Here is a 25,000-nt window from a genome sequence, read left to right as displayed (position 1 = left end):
ATACCAAGCCTTTGAATTAGCATTGAGCGAAACAATGCTAACTAATGCTAACGCTTTTTTACACACAACACACGGTAGAAATGCCCTTATTACTATCTTAACTGCACAAACAAGATATACGATTTAAAGCTGAGACTCCACAGACTCCACACATGTAATGTCATCACTGTAAGACCTCGAATTCCTGGAGCTATCAGCCAGAAAAGAGAAAGTAAACAACATCCGGTTCCAAAAATATTACAATAATTAGGTCTTACCTTTTTTGATTTGTGATCAAAAGTTGTGTTCAACGGAATAAAAACGCATCTCAAGGTTAATCCAATGTCGTTGTGTCACGTAGAATTTTTTACTGATAATCAATCATCATATTTATGGAAATATACTCGGTACCATAATAAAGGTCGGCTATTCACATGCAAATGCTATTGAATGTCCGCCATTGTTTGTGCCCGTCTTCCTATGCTCTCGTCATCACCCGAAGATTCCCGACGATTCCCGAAGTATTTCGTTTCATTGAGAGGGCGCAGTAAAATTGAAAATAAAATGAAACTAGGCGCATGAAATTAAAAAAAATTGTTTATTATGCATATTTTTAATAAAAATACATAAGTTAAACCCAAAATTCGCGGATTTCCACTATCCCTTTAAGTGGTGGCACAAAGCCTGGCTTCCGTATCCACAGGCCATAACATTATTAAACACCTGAACTCTGTGAAGAACACCGATGAACATCCATAGACATTCATATGTTTGCATCTTGCAAATTATTTATCCATATATTATATTTCATTTACTAGTATATTGACTCTTTTGGCACTATTTTTATTTGTATTACTTGCACAGCTCAAACATTCTCTTGCACTATTGTATCTATTTTATGTCCTATATATATTCATGTTGCACTGTTGGAGGAGCCTGTGACTTCAGTTTTTCATTGCCATATCTACACTGTAGCTAATGTGCACATGACAATAAAGCCTTGAAAAATATATATTGAGTTTAAGGCTGGCATCCCACTTGGTGCTTGTGTTCACGTTTGTCTTTCTGTGCACTGATGATGGACGTAAAGAAGTAGTAAAATGCTTCTTTTGGGAGTGCATTTCTGTGCAGAGATTCTTGTGTTTGGGATTGGACGAAGGGTCTGTACCTGGCTCGTGGCCGGCTCCGGTGGCCAGGGCAGGCATGGCTCCTGCTGGCTGCTTCCTGATTCCCCTCAGGCTGTGGAAAATGGCAGCGGGGCGTCAGAGTAGTGAGTTCCTCGGCAGCTCTCCCCAGGGACAAGCTGAATGTGAGGACAGGCTTTATGCCATGGAGCCCTGCAAGAGAACAAGATTTTAGAGCCTGCTTGTCAAATGGCAGAACGGCCGCATGCACGTGTGTGTCAGTGTCAGTCCGCTACTGTGTTCTGTGTTGTGGGATCTCATAGCCACTTGTAGCCATGGAAATGAATATCTACCATACTAGCAAATATATGTTTCTGTGTGTAGGTGAGCCAGCGATTGAAAGTGAATGACTCAGAGTGTGCATGTGTGTCTTCACAGTTGACTCTAGGTGTTTACAACCTGACACTTTTTTTTTTTTCTAAGCTGCTGAACATCCTGCTTTGTACATGAGCCAACATCACCTCACCAGGAACGCATACACACGTACACTCAGAGACACATACATACATACGTCCAGGTGCCCCACACTTTATTCAGCGTCCAGCGGAAACAAGAGAAACTTTATCCGCTGAGGGGAAAGTAAGCAAGCGAATGCAACAGACCTGTGAAAAATCAAACAAGCGTGGAAAAGCATCGCTTCGTAAATAATAGCGCTGAACTGGAAAGCCAGATAGAGCAGGGACATAATAAGCCTGTGGCTCATTGAAATATCCACCTGCAGTGGATGATGCAGACACACGTAGTAGCATACAATAAACTCCTAAACCACAACAGGAGGAAACGGTTTGATATGTATTCATTAGGATAATGACAAGTGCAGAGCAGAGCAGTAGATTTAAGACTTGGTCACAACTTTTCTACACTTTACTTGCTTTAGACCAGAAGTTCCCAACTGGTGGGTTGCGGTCCAAAAGTAGGTTGTGGGACCGTTTAGAACTAATAAATAAACTAACACAACTTTTGATTTGAAGTATTTCTGGAAAAATGTGTATTACTTTATGCAGAGCTTTGTTTGCAGGCTGTAAGTTATTATTATTGTTATTATTGTTGTAATTTTACTTTCAAGTCTTTATTTCCCACATGGAAAGTGTATTAATTTATCTTATGTCTGTACTATGAACTCATGACTGAGGAGAAACTGGACACTGAGGCTGGAACTAGGGATGTCCCGATCACCTTTTTTTTGCTCCCGATCCGATTCCGATCATTTGATTTTGACAATCTGCCGATACCGATTTTTCCTGATCCGATCTTTATGCAATGCATTAAGAGAAAAAAAAGGTAATGGATAACGGCTGGTCATCCAACGCGATGAATTCAGCTATCTTGGCTGTTATTTTTGTTGGCCTTTTCACTGTTCTGGGGCAGTTTCTCTTTCCTTTTCAAAGTCTCTGAAAGTGTCGGTTGTTTCAGTGCCGTTACCTGAGTGGCCGCTGTGTACTCGTCGTGTTGTTGTTGGTGTTTGTTTCTCAGGTGGCGTATTAGATTGGTCGTGTTGAACGTAGCTCTGTTCTTTCCACCACGCGGAACCTCCGCCTTGCAAACATTGCATCTGGCTGTTACACTGCCTTCGCTTTCAATTTTATAATACTTCCAAACTCCTGACATTTGCTCTGTCCCGACTCCCGAGTCACCAGCTGAACGAAGCCTCTCGTTAGCTTACTGCTACTATTAGACACTGCGCCCTGCCCACTCTGTTGCCAGATTTGAGAGAAATAAGCAACCAGGGGGGTATACTACGAAGCAGGATTTTCGCTTAGCCGGCTAAATTCAGGGAAAACTCCGGCTTTCCGGTCCTACGAAGCTGGTTCTCTTTTTAGCAGGCTAGATCTCCATGGTAACTTATGCTTAGCGGCTAACCTGGTCGGGACCAGGTTAGGTTGCAGGCTAAGAGCTCAACTCAGTGAAAGCACTGCCTGCTGACCAATCAGAGCTCAGTGTGCGGAGTTTAAAGCGATCAAGTCATATTACAGGAGAAAGGAAATACAGAAAAGCTGCCGTCGCAGGAAAGACGGCCGGCAAAAATCACCTACTGTGTGAACGTGAACATTAATAGAATATCACCTCCCATCTTCAGAGCAATCTGACTATTATAACATTAGCGTTAAGAACACTTACCACATATCTACCACAACATAAGTAACCGGATCAGAGTAACATTAAGTACAGTTCGCGGCATATCGCTTCATAATGTATCATATATTTCCTTATCTGAGTCAGCTGAGCCGTATCTGGCCGTGCAACACTCACAGTGTCACATACTGTATGCAGAAGTATTATTTTAAGCAACACATTAAGTTGATTAAAGTCAGATCGTGTTTTAGACGGGGCAGTGATATCATAAACCTGTTAATGTACGCATTCAAACACTTTTTCTTTTGCCAGCTGTATTCACCTTGCAGGTGCAGACTATGTGGCTTTTATCCTGGATAAAGTGTTTAAGTCATGGATGTTTAAAGTTTAACTTCTTCATTTTTGACTAGTATTAAAGTTCACTTTTCATTCAGGAAGTATGACGCTGCGCTGTCAGTACGCTTCTCCATGTTTGTGATTGGTCGAATGCTCCAAATACCACCCCTTTCATGTGAACACGCACCTAACTAGATAGTAAACGGCTGGCTTGAGCGATCCACTTGATAACCAGCGTCGTAGTACAGTTTAGCGAGAGCGTGTATGTTTTGGATTAGGCCAACCGGCTAACTCAAACATATCCAGGTTAGGTTGAACCAGCTTCGTAGTATAGGCCCCTGGTCTATGAAAACAAGCCCAAAAGAAGCAACACATACATGATGTTGTGTAATTTTAAACCAAAACTAAGGCCTCAGGATGACTTTAAGATGTGGACATGGTCATTTTTGTTTTGTAACATTAAATAAAATAATTTTAAAAAAAAAATGTATTCCTGATCCCCCATTTTTTTCTCCCGATTCCGATCTTTTGAAAATCACGTGATCGGCTCCGATCCCCGATCACGTAATCGGATCGGGACATCTCTAGCTGGAACAGTTGGGAACCACTGCTTTAGACCCCCTCCATATATCTGACTTTGCTTAGAGCTTTCATTTAACTTTAAAGTTTGGTAAATGTCCGGAAAAAAGGTAAAATTATCAAGCAGAGCTCAAAAGGCCTCATTGCTAAAAAATAATAATAATTAACGACAAATCAAAGAAAAGTGCAGCATCAATTCAATGTTACAAACACTTGAAAGCCTTGCAATTTAACTTTTGGGCGCTTATTAAAACTTGACATAAGGCTTCACCCGAGAGACCTCAAAACAGGTTGAAAGCAACCGTAAAAGCAGGCCTCACAAGTAGGTAAGAACTTGCTATAAACGAGTCTTTGGGTGTGCTTCATGCTTCAAAGTGACAGTGACCTCGACTTGTTGACAGCTTTTGTATGCGCTGTCAGAGCAGGGTGGCAGAAAGCTGAAATCTGTACAAGTAATAGAGGGTCTCAGTGTCCCTCAGGGTCCCTTGTCCACACACCATCCACCTTTCCCTGGCCTCAGCCCATCTTATTGAACCTTTAACAGGTCCCCAGCCAATGGTTCCTAAACATATTACAAGCTTTTTCAAAGGCCACTAAACCTCAACAAGTCCCTAAGTCAAGCGAAGTCCTGCCACCAGCATGAACGCTATCTGAAAAAAGGGGAACGGAAAACAATTAGGATCGAGCCTTTGGTTCTTTACAGCATGCGGCTTAATGACCCATTATATGTCAGCTCCCATGTGCGGTGGCCCAGTCAAGCTCAGTTTCCTAAACTGTAAAGCCTTGGGGTCCTGTTACTTGTTCACTTCACTGGAAGAAAATGCTCAAAATAAACACGTCTGTGAGATAAGCTACATTCTGCATCTCCCATGAGGATAAGTGTTGTAAAAAAAGTTCTCTTTGTGGACACTGAGTCACACCGTGCTATGGTTGACTAAAAACACTTGGCCACAGATAGGGACCGTCAAGACACCTGCAACTTTTCAGTTCATTGGGACCCCCCATTACTTGTTGTGGTGTCCGCCACACACACTTTTTAAAATATTGTGACTTCACTTCAATATCAGTGGGCCAACATTTGGACTGAAAATTCATTATATATGTGTATTTCGCAAATAATCTCTAATTTAGCCCCCGCAGTGACTGTACAGGAGGACACACACACACACACACACACACACACACACACACACACACACACACACACACACACACACACACACACACACACACACACACACACACACACACACACACACACACACACACACACACACACACACACACACACACACACACACACACACACACACACACACACACACACACACACACACACACACACACACACACACACACACACACACACACACAACAACACACAAACACACAAACCCCCCCCCACCCAACCCCCCCCACACACACACACAACACACCACACCACACACACACACACACCCAACACACACACACACACACACACCCACACACACACACCTCAGGGCCCGGGCCAGGACCCCAGGTGAACCTTGTGGAAAAAGGCATCTAGATAATACAATCCAGAAGATGCCTAATCCGTGAGCATGGTAAGCAAGCAATTCAGGAGCATATCAGAAAAGATATATCTTCTCTGGATTGAGATGCCACAAAGTCTTGGTGCATTCATCACACAGCACTTGAATGAAAAGGGTTCAGTTTTCCACCAACGAGAAGATATGCGGATTGAAAACCCTGCAGGCATGTCGCGCCAGCACAATTCCATAGGCCAGATTTGTGAGTCGTTTGCAGCTTTGCATGAGCATCACGTACAAGCGGAAAACCTGCTGAAATTGGAGTTAATCTCTTTGTATACTTCAATAAAATAGGTTAAGAGGACCAGCAGAGAAAGGGCAACGGCGCCTCGAGCAGTGACCACGAAATCTCTCCAGCAGGCCGGTTTGAAGAGGAGACTGAGCCTAACAGCCACCGCGCTCGTGCCAAGATAACTGACCCGTACTAAATCAGTTCAGTGTTTAGGCCACAGCACGGTTTTGTCATAAGGCTTTGTGATTGGATTGACAGACTTGAGGAAAGACAAGGGACAGCATACTAAGGTATGCCGCGCTGTAATATCAGTCGTTCGCCTTTTGTTGCATCCAAAAGGGGAATGACCACATATTCCCCAATCTGAGGAGGGATCCATCTTTCCATTTGAGGGAGCTCTGGGAGTGCCAGGAAGCATGTTGCAGAGCCCAGAACACCTGGGACTTTTTAAAAAGGCCCAAAAGGATCATATAGACATACTTAAAGAAACATTCCCCACTGTCAGAATGCTCTTACCGTGTCGGTTGAGATCTCACATTATCAGATGGTCATGGGGGGAGTAAAGGGACACTTTACCATGTGGAGGAGAGATGGGATATGCTTAATTGTAATGAGATGTGCCTCCCTCTCAGTCTGACAACTTCAAATGGTTCTGCCACCATCTAGTGGGAACTTTCACTATTGCAGGGTATTTACCCAGAAACCCCAGCTGGGACGGAATCTGAGGCACCTCACACTTACAACGACCTGTATGTATAGATGTCGGGAGACGTCTGTGTCTCTGCTTAGTCTTGTTCTGGGTGTGAAACCTGAGGTCAAATCTGTGTTTAAAGAGAAAATAGCCCAGGGTGATGGATGGATAGGTGGAAGGATGGAAACAGGGAGGTGTAGAAGAATATTATTCTTCCTCTCTTTTCAAAAACAAGCCTGCCCGTCCAGCTAGGGGGAACGTGGGTGGAGTCGTCTGACTCTCAGCTGGATGTTGATGAAGTTAGTGACAGGAATAACAGAGTCGGGAGGTGAATGACTGACAGTGAAAAACACAGGAAGACTTGTCATTTCTAAGGGCCTGTTAACAATTTGAATCCATGCTTTGAGGTTAGAACTGTAGATCAGTTTAATTATGAAGCTTCTTCCCTTCCTCGTCGAGGTGGGCTGAACTGTGGAAAGATCACTGTTCAAAGCACATTGCCCAACGACGACAAGATCCTCAGGAAAACATGTCATGCTCCGAAGCGTTCACAGGCTGGAAATTATTCTGCGTTCATGTCAGCTCTGCTATTTAGCACCATGGAACCTTCTCCTGCGGTGCTGGGTTATTCTGTCCTGGATTGTCCAACATTAAGTGACAGGAAGGCCAGCTACTGGCCAAGGTTTTTACTGGGCCACCATGTATGACACCGATCCTCTTCAACGCATGAAAGACGGCCACCAAAAGCCAAACCTGTCACATCTTCTCTGGTTACAGTCTGAAGGACCAATTTGCTCCAAAGCGACCCACCAGCTTCAATGTCTGTTGATTCGCTCCAATCTGAAGAGTTTATTTAGACTGGTGCTTGGTTGGAGAGAAGTTCTATTTGGCAGTCTGAGTGACACCTGCTCAGGTTACCAATTCTGTACTGTCTGTTGCAACATCGTGAGGCTTGGTTTCTGTAAAATTAAGGCAATCCGGTTTTATTGTCCGATGTTTCCTGCTGCTTTTACCTTATGGGTCTCTTATACTGAACTGTTTTAGGAAGTAACTTTGTTACTAATTAAGTGAACAAATGAATGTAAAGTTTAAGGCATACATAAAATAACTTTGCCTGAATTAATTTTGAGGAGTATCTGATCAAAGCAAAACATTTTACATTATTGGACTAGACATGACAGCTTTTGTTAATAGGTAGAATTCAATAAAACGCAGTCTGTGCCAAAACAAAATAGATTGGACACCCAGCCCGTCGTCCCTGGAAAAATGTATCGTCAAAACAGGTTTATAGAAAAGAAAAATAAATCACTAAAAAAGCTAAAACTATTTCCTAGATCATTTTTTCCTGAGGAGACTGCCTACTACTTCATCTTGCTGCACCATGCCAGCATCCAAGGCTGAAATATTGTTTAGTAAATAAATGCACACTGTGTATTGACCAGCTGCATGTGGAAGGGAACACTATCTTGTTATTGCATGTTCTTGTGTACTCACTCACATACAGGTCAGTAGTGCCTGCAAAAAGCACACAGAGCAGTTCACAAAACAGGTTTTTAAATAATACAATTTGACTGAAGACACAAAAGTGGGACGCCCTTGAATGGGCTTTTCAGAGATGTTCCTTTTATGGAAAACTATGTTCTTTTACTTTAAGCCCCGTTGTTGAGCTTCAGCTTCGGGGTATTAGTGTGGGGGGAGTTGTGAAGACAGATTGGATGTAAGATCAATTTGTATTTCAGCTACTCTACATCATATTGGCTTTTATGAACCACAAAGTACAAAGTCAGACAGACAGAAGTAGATAGAGTTACAGCCACATGCACACTGACACTACCTTACATGACACAATCGTAAGGGTATAATTGCAGTGTATCCAAATGTGGTATAGGCAAACATTCATTTACACACGGGCACATGGTGGAACTACATTTCAATGGGCTGTGCGTAATTGCAGCACATTAAACCATGGTGGAGGGGAATGTTCATCCACATGACATTTTGAAAACTAAAAAACTAAATCTCTCTGATGCAAGCGTTGCAAATGCAGCCTTTTCTGTTTCTTCTGTGGAAAAACACATTGTTGAATAATGTCTGTCTCCTGCCTCGGCGCAGCGCTGCCAAAATGTCCCCATGTCGATTCCTATTAAGAGTGAGCCGCGTGACGCTGGCGGGACAGGGTTGTGTTTTCAGGCGTGTGCCACAGGACTTCTCGTTAATAGCCGTTAGCTTTACGAGGGATTGGGGCTGCCTAAATTAAGACTCAGCGGTACCTGGCACGGCTGATGTTCCAGGAATGACTGACTGCTGTGGGGTAGCAGTAATAACATTGAGCAATAAGGAGGAATACAACTACAAAAAGCATATGGAAACAGATTAGGGGAGCAAATGTGGAATATCAATGAACGCCATTAAGCCATGACAGAAGAAAAGTACATATCAACAGAAATGGCTTCATCCGATGTGATGGGTTGACAGTGAAATGGGAAAAGTGAGCGCTCTTCTCTTGGTCGCAGGTGGGATTTTTTGACAGCTCAGAATCTGCCACGTGTTAGTCATAAGGGTCCAGTTTTTCCACATAAAATACATCTGCTTGCGTGTATTTACATGCGTGTTGTAAGCACTTATACACACAGATATAAATCTTTTGTTTAGGTCAACCTGACTTTCCAGAGTCATGATGTCATTCTCCCCTTTCAGCCACTCAACTGGCTGGATTTCATTGTGCTTAAAAAAAAGAAAGAGACCCATGTAATTTACAAGAGAAATGGAAAGATGTTTTAGGAACTCGGGGCTCACTGATGTGGAAGATTCAGAGTCAGGGCACTCCAAGGAAATCTAAATGTGACAGACTGTAAGTCTCCAGTTGACATTAATGGCCAGAATACTACAATGAATGTCTGGTGGATGTGTCAAACGAGTCTTATCTCACAATTACATAACAAGAAAGGTATAAAGTTACTCAAAGCTAAAGCAACATACAATAACAAATCAAGTTTTAAAGTTTCTTTCACCTAACAATATTACTGTGACCACAGTAACACCTATTCACAAATATGTTATAGACATATGAAACAAATGAAGGCGATTTACTAACGCACGTCATAATGATACTCTAAAAAGAAACAAAAGCTGTGAAGGGACTTACCAAAACACACAGAAATGTAGCTTCACACGCTGCAGTTGGCACGGCCGCTACACTATTACAGTGCACACAAACTACATCCTCCCATACAGGAAGGGACCCGCCCACCAGGTGTCTCAGCTCACCTGAACAGACCTGAAACTCAAGTTTTGTTTTTTTGCCTAATGGCTCACTGCGCTCCGCCCTTAATTTATTTGTTTAACCTCACATCTCAATACAATTGTAAACAGAGAGAGTTAACTAATGTCACCTGGGAAGAGAACCATTTGCATGACAGTAACGGGTAACGCATACCATACGGTCTAAAAGCAAATTCAGCTGTATATGTTATTCTAAATGTGAAATGTAAAATATTTGGAGTAAAGAATTCAAAAGTATTTCTATACAACTCAAATGTTTTTACTGCATTGGGCTTTGAAGCTATTGGGACCATACCATAACAAATTGATCAAACATAATGCACATTTTTCAATTATTTAATGCAAAATCCTTCAATATTCCACAACCTATGTCACACAGTCAAAACGTTGGTACAATTAGGAAAATTAATTCATATTATAAATATACATTATGTTATGTGTTGAAAGGAACAGCCGGATAGCCTTTTACTCACTGTTCCTAGTTTCCCTGCGGTGATAACAAATGACCACTAGATGGAGCTCTAAGCTCTCTAAATATCTCCAGTCTACTCATTTTGTCCCAAAAACTATTAATGAAAGTATCTTGGTTTCTTGTGTGTGTGTGTGTGTGTGTGTGTGTGTGTGTGTGTGTGTGTGTGTGTGTGTGTGTGTGTGGTGTGTGTGTGTGTGTGTGTGTGTGTGTGTGTGTGTGTGTGTGTGTGTGTGTGTGTGTGTGTGTGTGTGTGTGTGTGTGTGTGTGTGTGTGTGTGTGTGTGTCGCTGCCCTCACCATGACCTCAGATGTGCCTCAGGGTTCCAGTAAAGATGGGCTCCAGTAATCTCATCCACTGCCTGCCAGGGGCCCGTTATTACTAAAACCAAGGCAGGCTGCCACACTCACACAAAAGCCTGTTTTGTTCGGCACAAAGGATATCTATAAAAGGAATATATCAAAATATATTCTGAGAAATTAAACATTTTTGCTCGCTCTTTCCCAATAGGGATACTTTTTACTTGAAGTCCTCGTTAACGAGCCATCTTATTGGCAACACCTGGAGTCTAATTGTCCTACTCAAAAACAACACTTTTAGAGCTTTAAACATTTACCTCCAAACTGTAATACAAAAGCTTAAAGAGAATATCCAACTATTGGAATCACTGTTTCAAATATTTCTGATCAAATACATCAATATCGCGACATTTTGCAGGGTTGACTTTTGATGGATTCACAAATATTCACACAATGAAATGTTTACTTAATAATTATTAGTCATGTGGTAATAATGTCTAAGTGGGTAAATGGAAATAGTAGAACAGCTAGAACAGTACGATAGGTATGTATGCTTTATTACAATATCCAAGACGAAATGTAGTATTATATCACGATATTAATGTAGTATTGTTTTATTGCTCAGCCCTACTTGCCCAGATAAGACATACACAACAAAGATGTTACCAATGCCACATTTAATCAATTCTTTTAATCAAAACAGAGGTTCATCGTTTTAAGACGTAACCTTTGGATCGGAGAACCTGATCAGTTTATTAAACGATTACTCGTAATAAATACTCATTAGTTGCAAAACTACATTGTAGTCTCAACTACTTCCTTGTCTTAACACCTCTTTGTCCTCCTCCCATCTCTGCCCTCTGGTTCCCATGCACACACAGCCGCTCTTTGTCTCTTCCTGACCCATTAACAGTGAGAGGAGACCACTATCAGTCGCCACTCACACATTCCTCACCGCCTCTCTCACACACACATGAACACACATACACAGCATGTAGGGTCGCCATTGCATTCATTTGTTAATGACCAATCCAATTAATCCTGGACCTGAAATGTCAACATTAATGTTCCTATAAACTCAACAGAAGGACAGAAAGACAGGATGGGTGTATTGAGTAGAACCCACTTTGCTTAATCAAAAAAATAAACATCATTTATTTGAGTGCTTTACTTAAGCCCTGTAGAATTGTACTTATTTATAGGGAGGGAGAGACGTTAATCCTCTAAACATACAGAATGTATATGTAACTCCACTTTCCACTGACATTAATTAGATGATGACGGATTTTCAGATGAGTGATTTGAGCTGTAAATAGCAATGAAGCTGCAGTGAGAGGCACGCAGAGAGAGCAGCAGGTAGCCATAAGCCTCACTAATCCAGAAGTCTTTTTGTGTTGCCGGGTAACCTACTATCGCACCAGATATTGCCAGAGTGAGTTACGCTACCTGGAGCGAAGGGAGAGAGACGCGTAGAAACAGAAAGAGACAGCTGGTTTCACAGACAGACAGACGGGATACAAAAGCAGTGATGCTACAGAATAGAGTCATATTTATGATTCTCTTACACGTTAACACGCACGCCTTCTGTGGGTGTTTACAGGACATGTTAACAGAGCTGCAGCGGGAAGTGGAAGTGAGCCCATTAACAGGTGCATTATCGATGGACACGGTCAAAGGGAAGAGAGGAACGAAAAAGTAGGAAAAGATTCAACAAAAACAGCGTAAAAGGTACAGATGAGTGTCACATAGATACAAATAGATAAAGGAGAGAGAGAGGCAAACAGAGGTGTGGAAAATCACTCACACTTTAGGAAAAATAACACATTTTAATATTCACTCATCACTGCTGCTAAAAATAATCCTTCTTACTATCAACAAGCGTCTGTGTAAAATAGTTCCGGGCCAACTTCTGATACAAGGAAGCCACACCAAGCAAGCCTGAGTAGAATTGGGTATCATATCAGGTATAGCCGCATGTTGGTCGGTAAGTTACAAGGAATAATGGAAATGCGAAAGATATATGGGCTCAGAACAGTCTCATAATACACACATGCGCACAGAAGGATTCACACTTGTATTTCATGATCCGCAAAAGGATTCAAACTTGTATTTCCGGATCCACACTTGTGTTTTTCAATCCACACACAAATGTGTTCCGTTTCATATACATGTAAATAAAATCCAAATACAGAAAAAAGTTTTACATGTGTATTTTTGATCCTCACATATTTGTTTTCAGTTTAAAACCTCTGCACCTGCAAACACAAACCGCTTTCTGTGCACGGATCGCTGTGCATTCGTGTGTGGGTTTTTTGAGACTCCCCTGACGGTCAGCCGATTCGTACTTGTAATTGTTTCTATCTATAGCCAATCAGATGTCTCCTCAATTCTAAGCCAATCACATGAGCGCGCCCCCACGAGGGTAGATTTATTGCGTTCATGACGTAGCGCTTCATGTACGCATTTTGCGCAGTCCGGAGCTGACAGCTCCATGGAGCCTGCCTGCAGGCGCTAATCTCAGGACACCCTCCATTCTCAGTACAGCGCCACTTTCCGAACAGGAAATGCACGCAAATACAAGCCTTTATATTATTAAGGTACAGCGCCACTTTCCGAACCATTGATGAATGCTTGTGTACACCGTTTTAAATGTATGTATGTATGGCGAACACAGCTGCTTTATTTATGTCTGTATGAAGTTGTTGTGAGTGTGGAGCAGCTACAGGTTAGCTTAGCCTAATCGATCAGTGCACTACGAAGCCAGTGCTAGATGGTGACCTGTTAACGGGGGGAGCCCCGCCGGTCATTATCGGCCGATATTCACTCTTAATAGTTTGATCGGTGCTCTCTATAAAGGCCGATCAGGAGAGCTGGATCTGGTCGATGTGGACATAAACGCGAGTGAAGTATAACCGGACGCGAGAGAGAGATCAGATCAGCTGCTGAGTCTGATGGAGACACGCTGCTCTGCATGATCACCTGATGCTCCGCCCTCTGTTTAGCGAGCTGACCGGACTGCGCAAAATGCGTATATGAAGTAATCTTACCCTGGTGGGGGCGCGCTCATGTGATTGGCTTAGAATGAAGGAGTGTCTTTAGTGTTGCTATTTGTTTTTGGTAAAACAACCGCTCAGTACATATGCAAGTAGGGACAATTTAGAAAACACATAGATTCTGCAGCCATGCTAGCACTGGATGCTAATGTACACGTGACTATTTAGAGTATTTTAAGTATATGGTAATAAACAATAGTATCGGACCAATTCTGACATCACCACCGTTTTTTCAACTCATGCATGTTAATCATTAGTCAACGTCGCTAGCCTTGCAAAAACAATGTTTATTTATGTTACATCATAAAACCGGTAGATTTATTTGAACTCTCAAGTGTCTGTTTTAGAAATCCAGTATTGGTCTGGCAATACAGGACCAAAGAGTTCAACTTAAATAATACATCTTTAACTTTAACTAAATACAAAAACACCAAACTTTTTTTTTAAATGATGAAAGGTAAAATAAATGATGAGAAAAGACTCAAGATTCAGACCACATAATCAACTCCTACTTTAGCCATTTGTGACAATTACTGCACACAAAGTTCAAAATGGTCCTTAATTCTCCGCAGTGTAAACCAGCCGGCTCTGGTCGGGGCTGAACAGGGAGAGGGAGAGTTTGTTGGGTGCTCAGATGGCAGAGCTAGAACTCCGGGAGAGCCGGAGAGTAGGTGAAGAGGGCCAAAGTCTGATAAGGTTACACCAACGGAGACCCAAATATACATGCCATCACGCTCAGGAGATGGAAACATAAACACCTAAGTGATAGTTTGAGACATGGTATGGTAACACAGCACCTCATCTACTCAAGGAGTCATTCTGAGGTCTAAATTCAATCATGAACAGAGTCAAATCCCAGGGTCCAGTTCCAGAACAAGCCCGTGCATAAATCAGCAACCCAATGAGCAATGAGGACATACATCTGTATCCGTTACTAGATAGCAAAACTACAGTCCAACTGTAGAGCAAACTAAAAAATAGAGTGTGGATTTGTTTCTGTTTTTTAACTATGATGCCAAAAATATCATGAACTATATCCAGGCTTAGAGTGTAATGGGATTATTTCCCATTTGGGACTGCTTTAATAGCTACAGTATATTTAGTCAGTTCAAATTGTTCTATGCTACAGTGGCCATATTCGGTCTTGTTGCAAATATGTTTGTATATGTGTAAGTAAACATCTATTACGCTATTCTGGGTTTTCCCTTTTCCTGTGAGTGTGGTTTGTGTGCATGTAAATGGTCTGCAAAGGCTACAATTCGATAGTCAATGCCAGGGGGGGGGGGGGTCTCCCACACACTCCCCCCTCTGCCTGAAACGCCTCGATTGGATTGTCACATAATGACATCACGATGTAACACTCTTACTTCTATTGGCTAGCGCTCATACACATTGTACGTGATAGGCAGGACATCTTCAAATGGTTCACCAATGACAACAGAGCCGGCCAGCTAACCAATCGGAGCAAACTGGGCTCTGGTTTCAGACAGAGGGTGAAAAGAGGTGCTGCAGCACAGGCAGCATGAGAAAAAGAAGGCACTTTTTTAACATTAAAGAATAAAATGAGCACAATAGGGCCACCTTAAGAATATTGAGATACCTAAATTACAACATATTCTAAAAACAGATGTAAATCTACTCTTCCATATGGTTGTGATTCAAAACCATGTTGGTATCTGTCTCCGTCTTTCAGTGCTGTGGCTCACTCCCCACACACAGGTTTGAGGCTTTCTTTTGTCCTTTCACTATTTTTGATCTTGACGGAACATTCTAGAGAGGCAAAATAAGACGCAAGCCATCCTTCTGCTGTGGCACGGAAACATCACTTGTAGCGACCGATAATCCTGGTGCTAAGCTGCTTATGATAGAAAACAAACAATTACTAGATGGCACCCAGCTGGTGTTATGGCATCATTTTAACCGGACTACAGAAGGATGAATAGACAACCTGATTTGAGATTGTGTCCATGAAAACAGACATTGGAGAAGAAGGTTGTAATCATGTAGCCACATTTTTGGTTTTACTGTCAAAAGTGGCTTCTCTCACAAACAAACAAGGACAAAAACTCCTCAAAAATAGGATAAAATGTGTTTAACCACATCATGACTGACACTTTTATACCATATCATCCAGTAATTAAATCCACAGACTATTGTCTCTATTGGGCTGCCATGCCAACCACTGTAGCCAAATCTTCAGGGGCACAGTCATGCCCTCTGCCTCCTTCCCCCTGCCCAGTACACAAACACAAGTGTAAATCAGCTGGGGGTGACATCTCTCCCATCCGCAGTGTTACTCACTCCGACAGGAAAATTCCAAACCAATGAGCATCTTAAATGCTGCCCTGTGCTCCATCAGCCTCCCTCACCCTCCCACACAGGGGCCTAAGACAGTAAGGGCCTCTTCAAACGCAGATATGAAAGGGGCAGGTTTAAATGATGTCTGTGCTTGTGAATGGGCGAATGAAAACAGGAAGAAAGCTTTGTTGAATACTAAATGTTGGCCGTGGAGAGATTCCATGAAGTACAAATCAGGCCCAGAGTTGCCTGCATCAGCGTACTGGGTGGAAAAAGATACACTGACTGGAACAGATACTTTGTTTGGAAAAGACACAAAATGTAAACTTTAATTCTGATATTTTTACAAAAGAAGTCTTGGCTTTTGAAAGTCAAGGTTAGCAATTTCCCACAGAGCTTGCTTTTCTATTCTCAGTCGGATAATGCCATAAACAATACAATGTGTAAAAACGATTAGGTTATTTTGCAGGAGTTCATGTGGAAGTTAAACCCAACCTTTGATCATGTCCATCATTTCCCAATACTTCACAAAAAGGCATTGAGGTTGGGAGTCTCAGTCAATCTGCAGTGTGTACGGTTTACTTAGTGCTGTGGCTGTAAAGGTCATCGATATAAGAGGCAAGGTCAGAGCAGCATTTCAAAACAGCAACATCCCTTCAGTGATCATCAGTAGATCTGGTCAGGGTGGGGGATGGGGAATCTCCTTGATTGTTTTACATTGATTTGAACTGTGTCAAATGATACGTACCATTGAACAACAGCAAACTATAATCACAGTTGTGACCTTTAAAGGAACAGAGAGCCAGAAATAGAAGAAGCCATTGTAACTTGAACTATCATAAAACAATATTTTTGGTATTCCAGCAACATAATTGGAAAAAAAGGGATAAAATAAAACAGTGGAGCGATGCATGAGATGAGAACGTTTCATTAACATCTCTTTTTAGAAGAGAATTGTGGGAAAGGGACTTCTTCACCTGCCTGTACATCGTTCTCCATTTAACCAGTGCATGTAGAAAGGGTCAAGAACTTAACTTAAAAAAAGAAAACATATTGCGTGAGAGCGAGAGCTGCTCCTGTCTTGCAATGTCAATTTAGGTTCCCAAGGGCCAGGCAGAACATGTATAAAGGTCTTCTATTCCCTATGCGATACCGGCATGAAAACAGAATGACCTGTTATTGCACATATGCAATATTGTTTATGTTGTGTGTTGCAAGTCCTTAAATAACCCTTAAACAAGTGTTTGTACACAAAGACAAGGGTTAAGAGTCCTAGCATCTCCATCACCACTATTTTTTCCGTTGCTCCCAGCACATGAAGCCTCTAGCAACATTTTCTTCACTTGTCCATTCCCCACTATGTGGACATATGATCCCCAAGAGAGTAATGAAGAAAGTCCTCGAGGTGACCCAGACCTGACCCTGACCCAGGGGCCTGCAGGACTCAGACGGACAGGAAGACAGATGGGATGCAGCAACCAGCAGCTGAGCCCCACTCTACTCCTAATAACCAAGGGAAGCTCAAGTGTACATTAAAGCAACTTACACAAATCTGCATAATAAGCAGAATCACAGGGCAGATAAAGAAAGCTGGAGAAGTACATCATTTCTTACAGGAATGGGTCAAGAACGGGGTGCACATTTTGACTTGTAGTTAAGTAATAAAGTGAAATAATAGGCAATTTAACGTGTTATAGAACCGTGTGAGTAACTGTTTTTTATAGCGATGTGAAACTTTAACAAGCTGTTGTATACCCTGAAAGTGCATCAGATGTGTTAGACTACACTAACATGAGTCACGCACAACATTTGAGTCCATTAATTTCCCCCAACTTCTATGATTCAAACAATTATGTAACACACTGCGTGACTTCTGTAAAACACAGGAAAGACAACAATGATGCAAATCCTTTTAGACGTTTACATGAGATTTAATATGAGGACTGTTGGCATGGAGACTACTAGGTTAGCGAGCGCCGCTAATCATTCGAGCTTTGCAGGCTAAGCTCTGCTGCGTGTATTATTGTTCTTGGGACATCATCATGAAACTCTACACTGGTCTACAGTGACACACGAGAGGCTCTGTAGAGTGTGTGTGGTGTGCACGCGTGTCTAACAACATCATTATACATTTATAATGACAGCGTATGAAGAGAGCTTGCTTGTAAATATTAGAAGAGAGATTCAGAGCATCAGAGAGAAGAAAGAGCTAGCATGTGAGATGTTCAGAATACTTACTCTACAACTTCAGTAGGACCGGACGCCACCTCACATTCCATCCCTCAACATGAAGTGGCAGCATTGTTTACATTCCTCGAAATGCAAATTAAAAGACATGTACTACAGGAATGCAATACTTTTTTTTAGTCGTTGTTTGTTTTTCGTGTGCATCAGAAAGATTGAAGTCAGCAGTTTTAAAAAAAGAGTTGCTGACTTTATTTATTTCTGCTTGCTAGGGAACCACCAAATCTTTTGCCTTTGCAGTTTGCACTCTTGCTCTAAAAACACAGGGTAGGCAGGGTGTTAGCTAACAGCCGTTTAACCTTTCTTTAGATATGTCTATTTTGCCTAGGGCTATGTTCAAATTGAGCTAACGTTAGCTTAAAAAATTACCAAATCAGACGTCTTGCTTCTAAATGTGTCCAATCGTTTGTTGTGAGAGAAAAAAAACATAATCCACATTGGGCGCCATTGGCACGAAGCAAAAGCAGTGCGCAAAGCACTTCACCCTTATTGAAAACAATAACAAAAAGCCGCCCCAGAATTCTAAAAAGTACTCCATCTGAATATGTCGCAAACAAACTACAGCTTTGCAACCCTGTGTTATGAAATGACGAATGAACCTTGAACATGTTCGTGCTTTTTTACCTACACAATGGCTCTTGGGGTTGTTATATGTCAAAATATAAGGTGAGACCCAATACTGTACATTCAAATCTTACTATATACTGCAATGGTATGGGCTGAAATGGATTGCGTGGTATGCTTCGTATCCTCGATAATGAACTATTTTCTCTATTTAAGTGAAATGTTTAGCTTTTCATCATTAAATATGACAAACTGCATTGTAACTTGTAGCTTACTCATCTTTTTCAGCAAACTGTTTGTCAACAAACAAGTCAGTAATGAGGCGACAGTAACTCTGTTCACGCCGAGTGCCTGATTCCCATCCAGATGGAGAAAGTGAGATGATGATATGATGTCTGGGCAGCTGTGCTAGTAACAGACGCTGCACTAAATCTGCTCCTTAGGGTACAACAGTACGACCATCAGCCAAAATGCTATTATCAGCATAGCACCGGCGCAGAAGCAGAAACATGGACCACCGTAATGCAGATCGGAAATGCTTTTATGTAAGAGCACTGATAATCCTTTTCAGAATCAGAAACAGGTTTATTGCCAGGTAGGTTCACACATACGAGGAATTTGACTTGATGTCATGGAGCATACAGAAAATATAAAACAAGAAATCTAATATAAGACAACAAATCTTTAAGGACACCGTCATAAAATATAGTTAAATAGCAATAAAATAAAGCATGTAATGCATATAGAGACTACGTTGTGGCAAGTGTCAGTGGGGGGGCCGGGCCTTGTTTAAGAGGGGTTTTTTTCAGCTGATTGTCAACATTTTATTATCCCTGTGAGGTTGGACATGGACACAAGCACCAACGCCTGTGAGCAGATGGGATGGATCTACAGAATCAATCCTGACAACTCTGTCATAATATATACAGACCGAGCGCATGACCTTGAAGACTTGAAATGACAAGAAAGCGACTCAGCATTTTCCGCCACAGAGCAGAGTTACACATAAACGGGCTGTCGAGAATTGAAGTATCATCATAGCCTGCTCCTGGCACGGTGACAGCAGCCATAATGGAGTGTCAGCGATCAGCACCTCCCAAATTACCGACACACAGGTCACTCTGCAGCCTAATACTGTGTGTGTCAGGGGCAGACTGGCCATTGGGAATACCGGGAGTTTTCCCAGTGGGCCGGTGCTGTGCGTGAGCCAAAAAATAAATAATAATAATACATTTTTGTTGCCTAAATCCTACCGGCCCACCTTTGTAAGTGTTCCGGTGTTCCGGTTGTGTATACAGTATACAGTATTGTAGCGAGCCCTGGGTTCAGAGGGAGGGGCTTGCATAGGGGGGGGGGGGGGGGGGGGGGGGGATAGAAAAGGGGGAAGTGACTCAGAGGTCGGGCGGCTGTGGAGAAGAACGTGTTGCCCACATTCTGTTACTGAGTTTAGGCTAGTTAGCTAGCAGGTTTATTGTTTTGGGCGCAGTCACTTTTGCCTCCACTTGCTGTTCAAATAAATGTTGAAAGAAAAAGTTAATCTGTTTAAAGTTCTATTTCATATGGGTGTTGAGAGATGTATCCATAGATTTAGTCCCTAATGTTGCTCTCAAAGTGCACCAGATTGATGCATTTAACTTCAACATTTAAAATCTTCCCGGGGGGGGACCCCCCTAGAGAAGGTGAGGTCCACCACCTGCCCACACCCCCTGTTAAATTGTCCCACCCACATTGAGGATGCTTCCTACGCCCATGTTTTATTCCATGTGTCAAGTCAGGCAAATTGGGTCCAAATGTTATTGCATCAATGATCTGTTAACATTAAAATCACTAAATATATGCTGTAACTATTTTGCTCTAGGCAACTCAAGGGCTCAGGTCATGTGATTACTATGTGAATAATAGTCCAAAATAACATTAAATGCATAGTAACATACTTCCGTCGCCGGCCGATACATGCCGCGCATTAAGTGGGCCTGTCTGTCAATTAATCCCCCCAGTCCGCCCCTGGTGTGTGTGATTACATGGGAGTGCCAAGCCTTCACTTATAGCCCACCCTGATAGAGACCCTCACTGCAGCCTTTACAAAGTCATTACACTCTGTGATTATCCCTGTGATTAGATGAGCATTGTAATCAGGAACGCAAACACATGTTCTGTATGCTAACTGCAACTCAATCCCAGGCTAAATCTGTTGGGATGCTTCGGTTACTTGTTTTTAGGGCTTGGCTATAGCAGTATTATATCAATACAGTGATATCAGAATAGATATTGTCTGTACATTTTGTAATATAAGAGTATTTTCCTAGTTTTAAATGCTGCTCTACACTAAGGTCATTTTCTGATATTACCAGACTGTATTTAGCTGTTCTATTATTTGCCTTCACCCGCTTAGACATTATATCCACATAACTAATAATTATTTATCCAAATGTAACAGTGTGAATATTTTGTAAAAGCGGCAATCGTCAACCCTACAATACGGTTGCCGTATCAATAGAGGTATTTGATCGGAAATATTGGATTTTTACCCTATAGCCGAGCCCTATTTGGGAGGTGAACATATATTTTATAGAGTTTATTAAGATGTTTGATCCCCATTTAAAATTCTGTTATTGCTGTTTTTGACTGCTGGTTAGAAGCTCCAGGTGTTACCAATAACCCTAACGATGGCACGTTATCAGGTGTGCAGGTTAAAAAGAATATCCCCATAGGAAAGTGCTTCTTTTTTTTTTAAACTAAATCTAGGTTTTTTCTAGAAATATATAGTGTGAGGGCGACAACGTCTCTTCCAGACAAAATTACGGCCCCGCCCACTTTATGGCAAAATAATGCATTAGTGCGAAGCGGAAAATAATCGTTTCTTCTGTCAAACGTTTCACCTCAAAGAACAAATACATCCAGAGTTACAGTTTCTTTACTTCCTCTACAGAAAAAAGGACCGTCAAATAAACGATCGAATAAAGAAATCACAGTTTAAGTGTAAGTGTAAGGCAGCCACTCGTCCACCAGCCGACCGACCGGAAATCAATCCACTATTTTATTCTATGTATTTGCCGACTGACGGTCTATTTGACAAGATTTTCATATTTTTTGAGTAATTATACAGTTTTCAACGAACACAAATATTGTTTTCTGGTATCACTTACAAATCTGCATTTTGGTATGAGGGCGCACGCCGAAGATAAGGGGCAGCGCCCCTGTTACCCGGTTTAGACAAAACCCTGTATTTTATATATTATATATTTAATTTCCTCCATATCGCTCACTCCTATTTGTTTATGTTCCTGCTGCTTCAGGTTTAGGTTGATTTTCTTAGTTTGGAAAAGGACAGGGAGGGGCATATCTCACTTGTCAGCAGTGAAACATAATGAGTCCCAGGTCATCTCCCCCCAATTAAAGGGATTGACGAGGCGTCGAGTGCAGCTCCGTGGTAAGACTTTGGTCTGTTTTTAGAGTCAGGGGAGCTTTAGAGTCAGGTTGCAGGGTAAAAGAGGTAAGCTAAAATGATCGGGGGGTTGATAGTGGTGCTCTGTATGTTCCAGTCTGGCCAAAGACTCCGGCCCTTCTGCAGGGTTTCCCACACATAGACTATACTTGGGCGGGCCGCCCAGGTATATTAACGGCCGCCCAAGTGACCCATTTTTATTTATTTTTTATTTATTATTATTATTAATTTTGTATTCGTCCGTGACCACGACACCAACTGCGATCGATTAACTTGTGGACAATGATCCCTCGCTCTACGCCTCCTGTACCCAGTCCAGGACTGGCCATCGGGAGGACCGGGGGGGTTTCCCGATGGCCTGGCCTGTTAAGTGGCCTGCCTCACAGGGTGACTGGCTGTCTACATGATGTGGCCTGCCGACATGGCCACTGTCATACAGATCATAAAATCAAAGCCCTTGATTGGTCTCTGTGTGTCATTCAAGCTCGGGATAACCTCAGCTCAGGTGAGGTAAAGGACTCTCTGAGTGTTTAGATAGTTAACTTAGTCTAAGTTCTCAGTGCTGGGTCTCAAACAGTTTAGTCACCATTTATGTAAACACATATTTCCATTTGAGAGGGTAGTGATTAGTAAAATATGCATGAATAACAAATAAAAAGTTAACTAGGTGAAAAAAGGCAAGATACACTTTTAAAACTTGTTGAGAGAAAACTAGTCTTTGCTGCTGCCTCAAAGAGGAGCAGGGGGAGAGAGGGAGACAGGAGAGGCTGATTCAGGAGCACAGACACACTCACAACTATAAATGAACCAAAAATAAATTAATAAACAAGTTTCAGTGTTTTGTCATATTGGAAATGGGATGTTATTGGTTATGGCCATGATTTTATGATTATTGAAATGTATACAGTTCTGTTTCATATAGGTGTTTCCATAGATCTAGTCTCTTTATTTTCCCCCTAAAAATGCACCAAAAATTGCATTTAACTCCAAAATTTAAAAATTGTACCGGGGGAGCATGCCCCCGGACCCCACTAGAGGATTTGAGGTCCACCCTCACTTAGAATCACATTGATAGGTTCCTAAATACATTTACCATTTTTTTTAAAATAGTAACCCATGTCCATATGTTTATTTGTGGGTAGTAGATTTAAACTATAGGGCTATCACTATGGGCCCTGCCTGTACCTGTTCGCTCTGACATCGCGTGAAGGGTCTGCTAACAAGCGACCAACATAAAGGTTAATGTTGATGCACGTCACGTCACCTCAACCCGCTACCACCACCCCCCCAAGTATATTTCAGATCTGTGGGAAACACTGTTCTGGTTCTTGATTAGATGTAAAGAAGTGACTCTAGAGGATCAGCAGAGCTTGTCAGAGCAAGAAAAACTGAACTTCTATTTGGCTCCATCACAAATGTTATCTGTTTGATTTCATACGTTGATTAAAGATCAGAGAAAAAAGGCTTTGGTCGATGTTGCGTCACATTAACTCGTGGGTGTGTTTCTGCAGGTTTTGTGTGCTAGATGAAAATCAATTCCTATTCTTTTTTGGAAGCAGGATCAAATAGCTCAGGTAATGGCTTGTAAAAACAGGCCTCTGTGCAGCAGGGTATAATGGCCACAAACATGTTTAGCTGTAGTTTGCAGTGCCTGCTTTGGGGAATAAATAGAGAAATCATTCAGTAGATGTTCGAAATGAAGACATTTACGTTTTTGTACCATGGCAGAGACACCTTTTCGCATGTTATACACCTACTGCTGTGTTGTTAAATGAAGGCTGCAACCAGAGATAACTGTATCTATTCATAGAATCCAAACGTTTTGTTTTATTTAACGAAAGGCCAACTCCCAAATATCTTACGCTTTATAAAACAATATAAAACAAGAAATGCAGCAAATCCAGAAAAATACATAACCAAAGACTTGTAGGTTATTTTTCTTTAAACTACTACTAATACTACTAAGATTCAAATAGTTGCAGATGAATTTCCTGTTGACCGACTTATCAATTATTTAGCAAAGATTGCAGTTCTTTACAGGCCTTAGATTTTCTAACCCTTTGTAAAAACAGCAGGAGGGTGGTAAAAAAAAATATATAAAAAAGCCAAAGCAGCAGAAAATGAATACGGCCTGGTCAAGAGAATACAGAATAATGCCAACGGAGAGGGTCTTAACTCTTTTGGAGCCCAGTTCATGGGACTTTGGGACCCATCCCTCAAATCTGCCATACTGAATAACAATAATCATTCATCATGGTCAAACAAACTGAAACCTGAAAGTCAATGAAAACCAAAATAGCTAAAGTACCACTACCTGAAACCCATCTTATATTTCTGACATGGGACAGTTATGGTAACTTAAGAAACTGAGAATCCAACAAGCCTGCACGACAGACCAGCGTGTGTGAGCAAACGTGAGAAAGTATGCAGGCTTTGAGCTTCCATATCAAGTTCCCTTTCTTTCTTTATGTGCTTAAACACCATTCATTATTTTGAAAAGAAACTGCTTACCCCAGCCTTTAATTTGTGGGGCATTGAATTGTTGTATACCTACTTGGTTATTGCCCCGTATGCCTTAGCTTAAAGTTGAAAAACACAAATGACTGTTAGTCCGTTTACTCATAGTTTCTACCAAGTCTGGACCACCAAGAGCTAAACAAAACATTTGTGCCTTTTTTTTTTAAATCGTGAACTTTTCTTT

General features: G+C 41.7%; 1 protein-coding gene across 1 annotated transcript in view; it reads right to left on the bottom strand.

Annotated features, from left to right (window-relative positions):
- Positions 1-25,000, bottom strand: part of LOC117550228 (MAGUK p55 subfamily member 7-like) — a 140,177-nt gene that overhangs the window by 95,688 nt on the left and 19,489 nt on the right. Inside the window, 1 exon segment of the mRNA XM_034222613.1 lies at positions 1,148-1,316. Coding sequence (XP_034078504.1) covers positions 1,148-1,184 — 37 coding nt within the window. The 5' untranslated portion in view covers positions 1,185-1,316.

This window comes from Gymnodraco acuticeps, unplaced genomic scaffold (genome assembly GCF_902827175.1).
Source record: "Gymnodraco acuticeps unplaced genomic scaffold, fGymAcu1.1, whole genome shotgun sequence".
Lineage (NCBI taxonomy): Eukaryota > Metazoa > Chordata > Actinopteri > Perciformes > Bathydraconidae > Gymnodraco > Gymnodraco acuticeps.
This window is presented reverse-complemented; position numbering and strand designations above follow the sequence as displayed.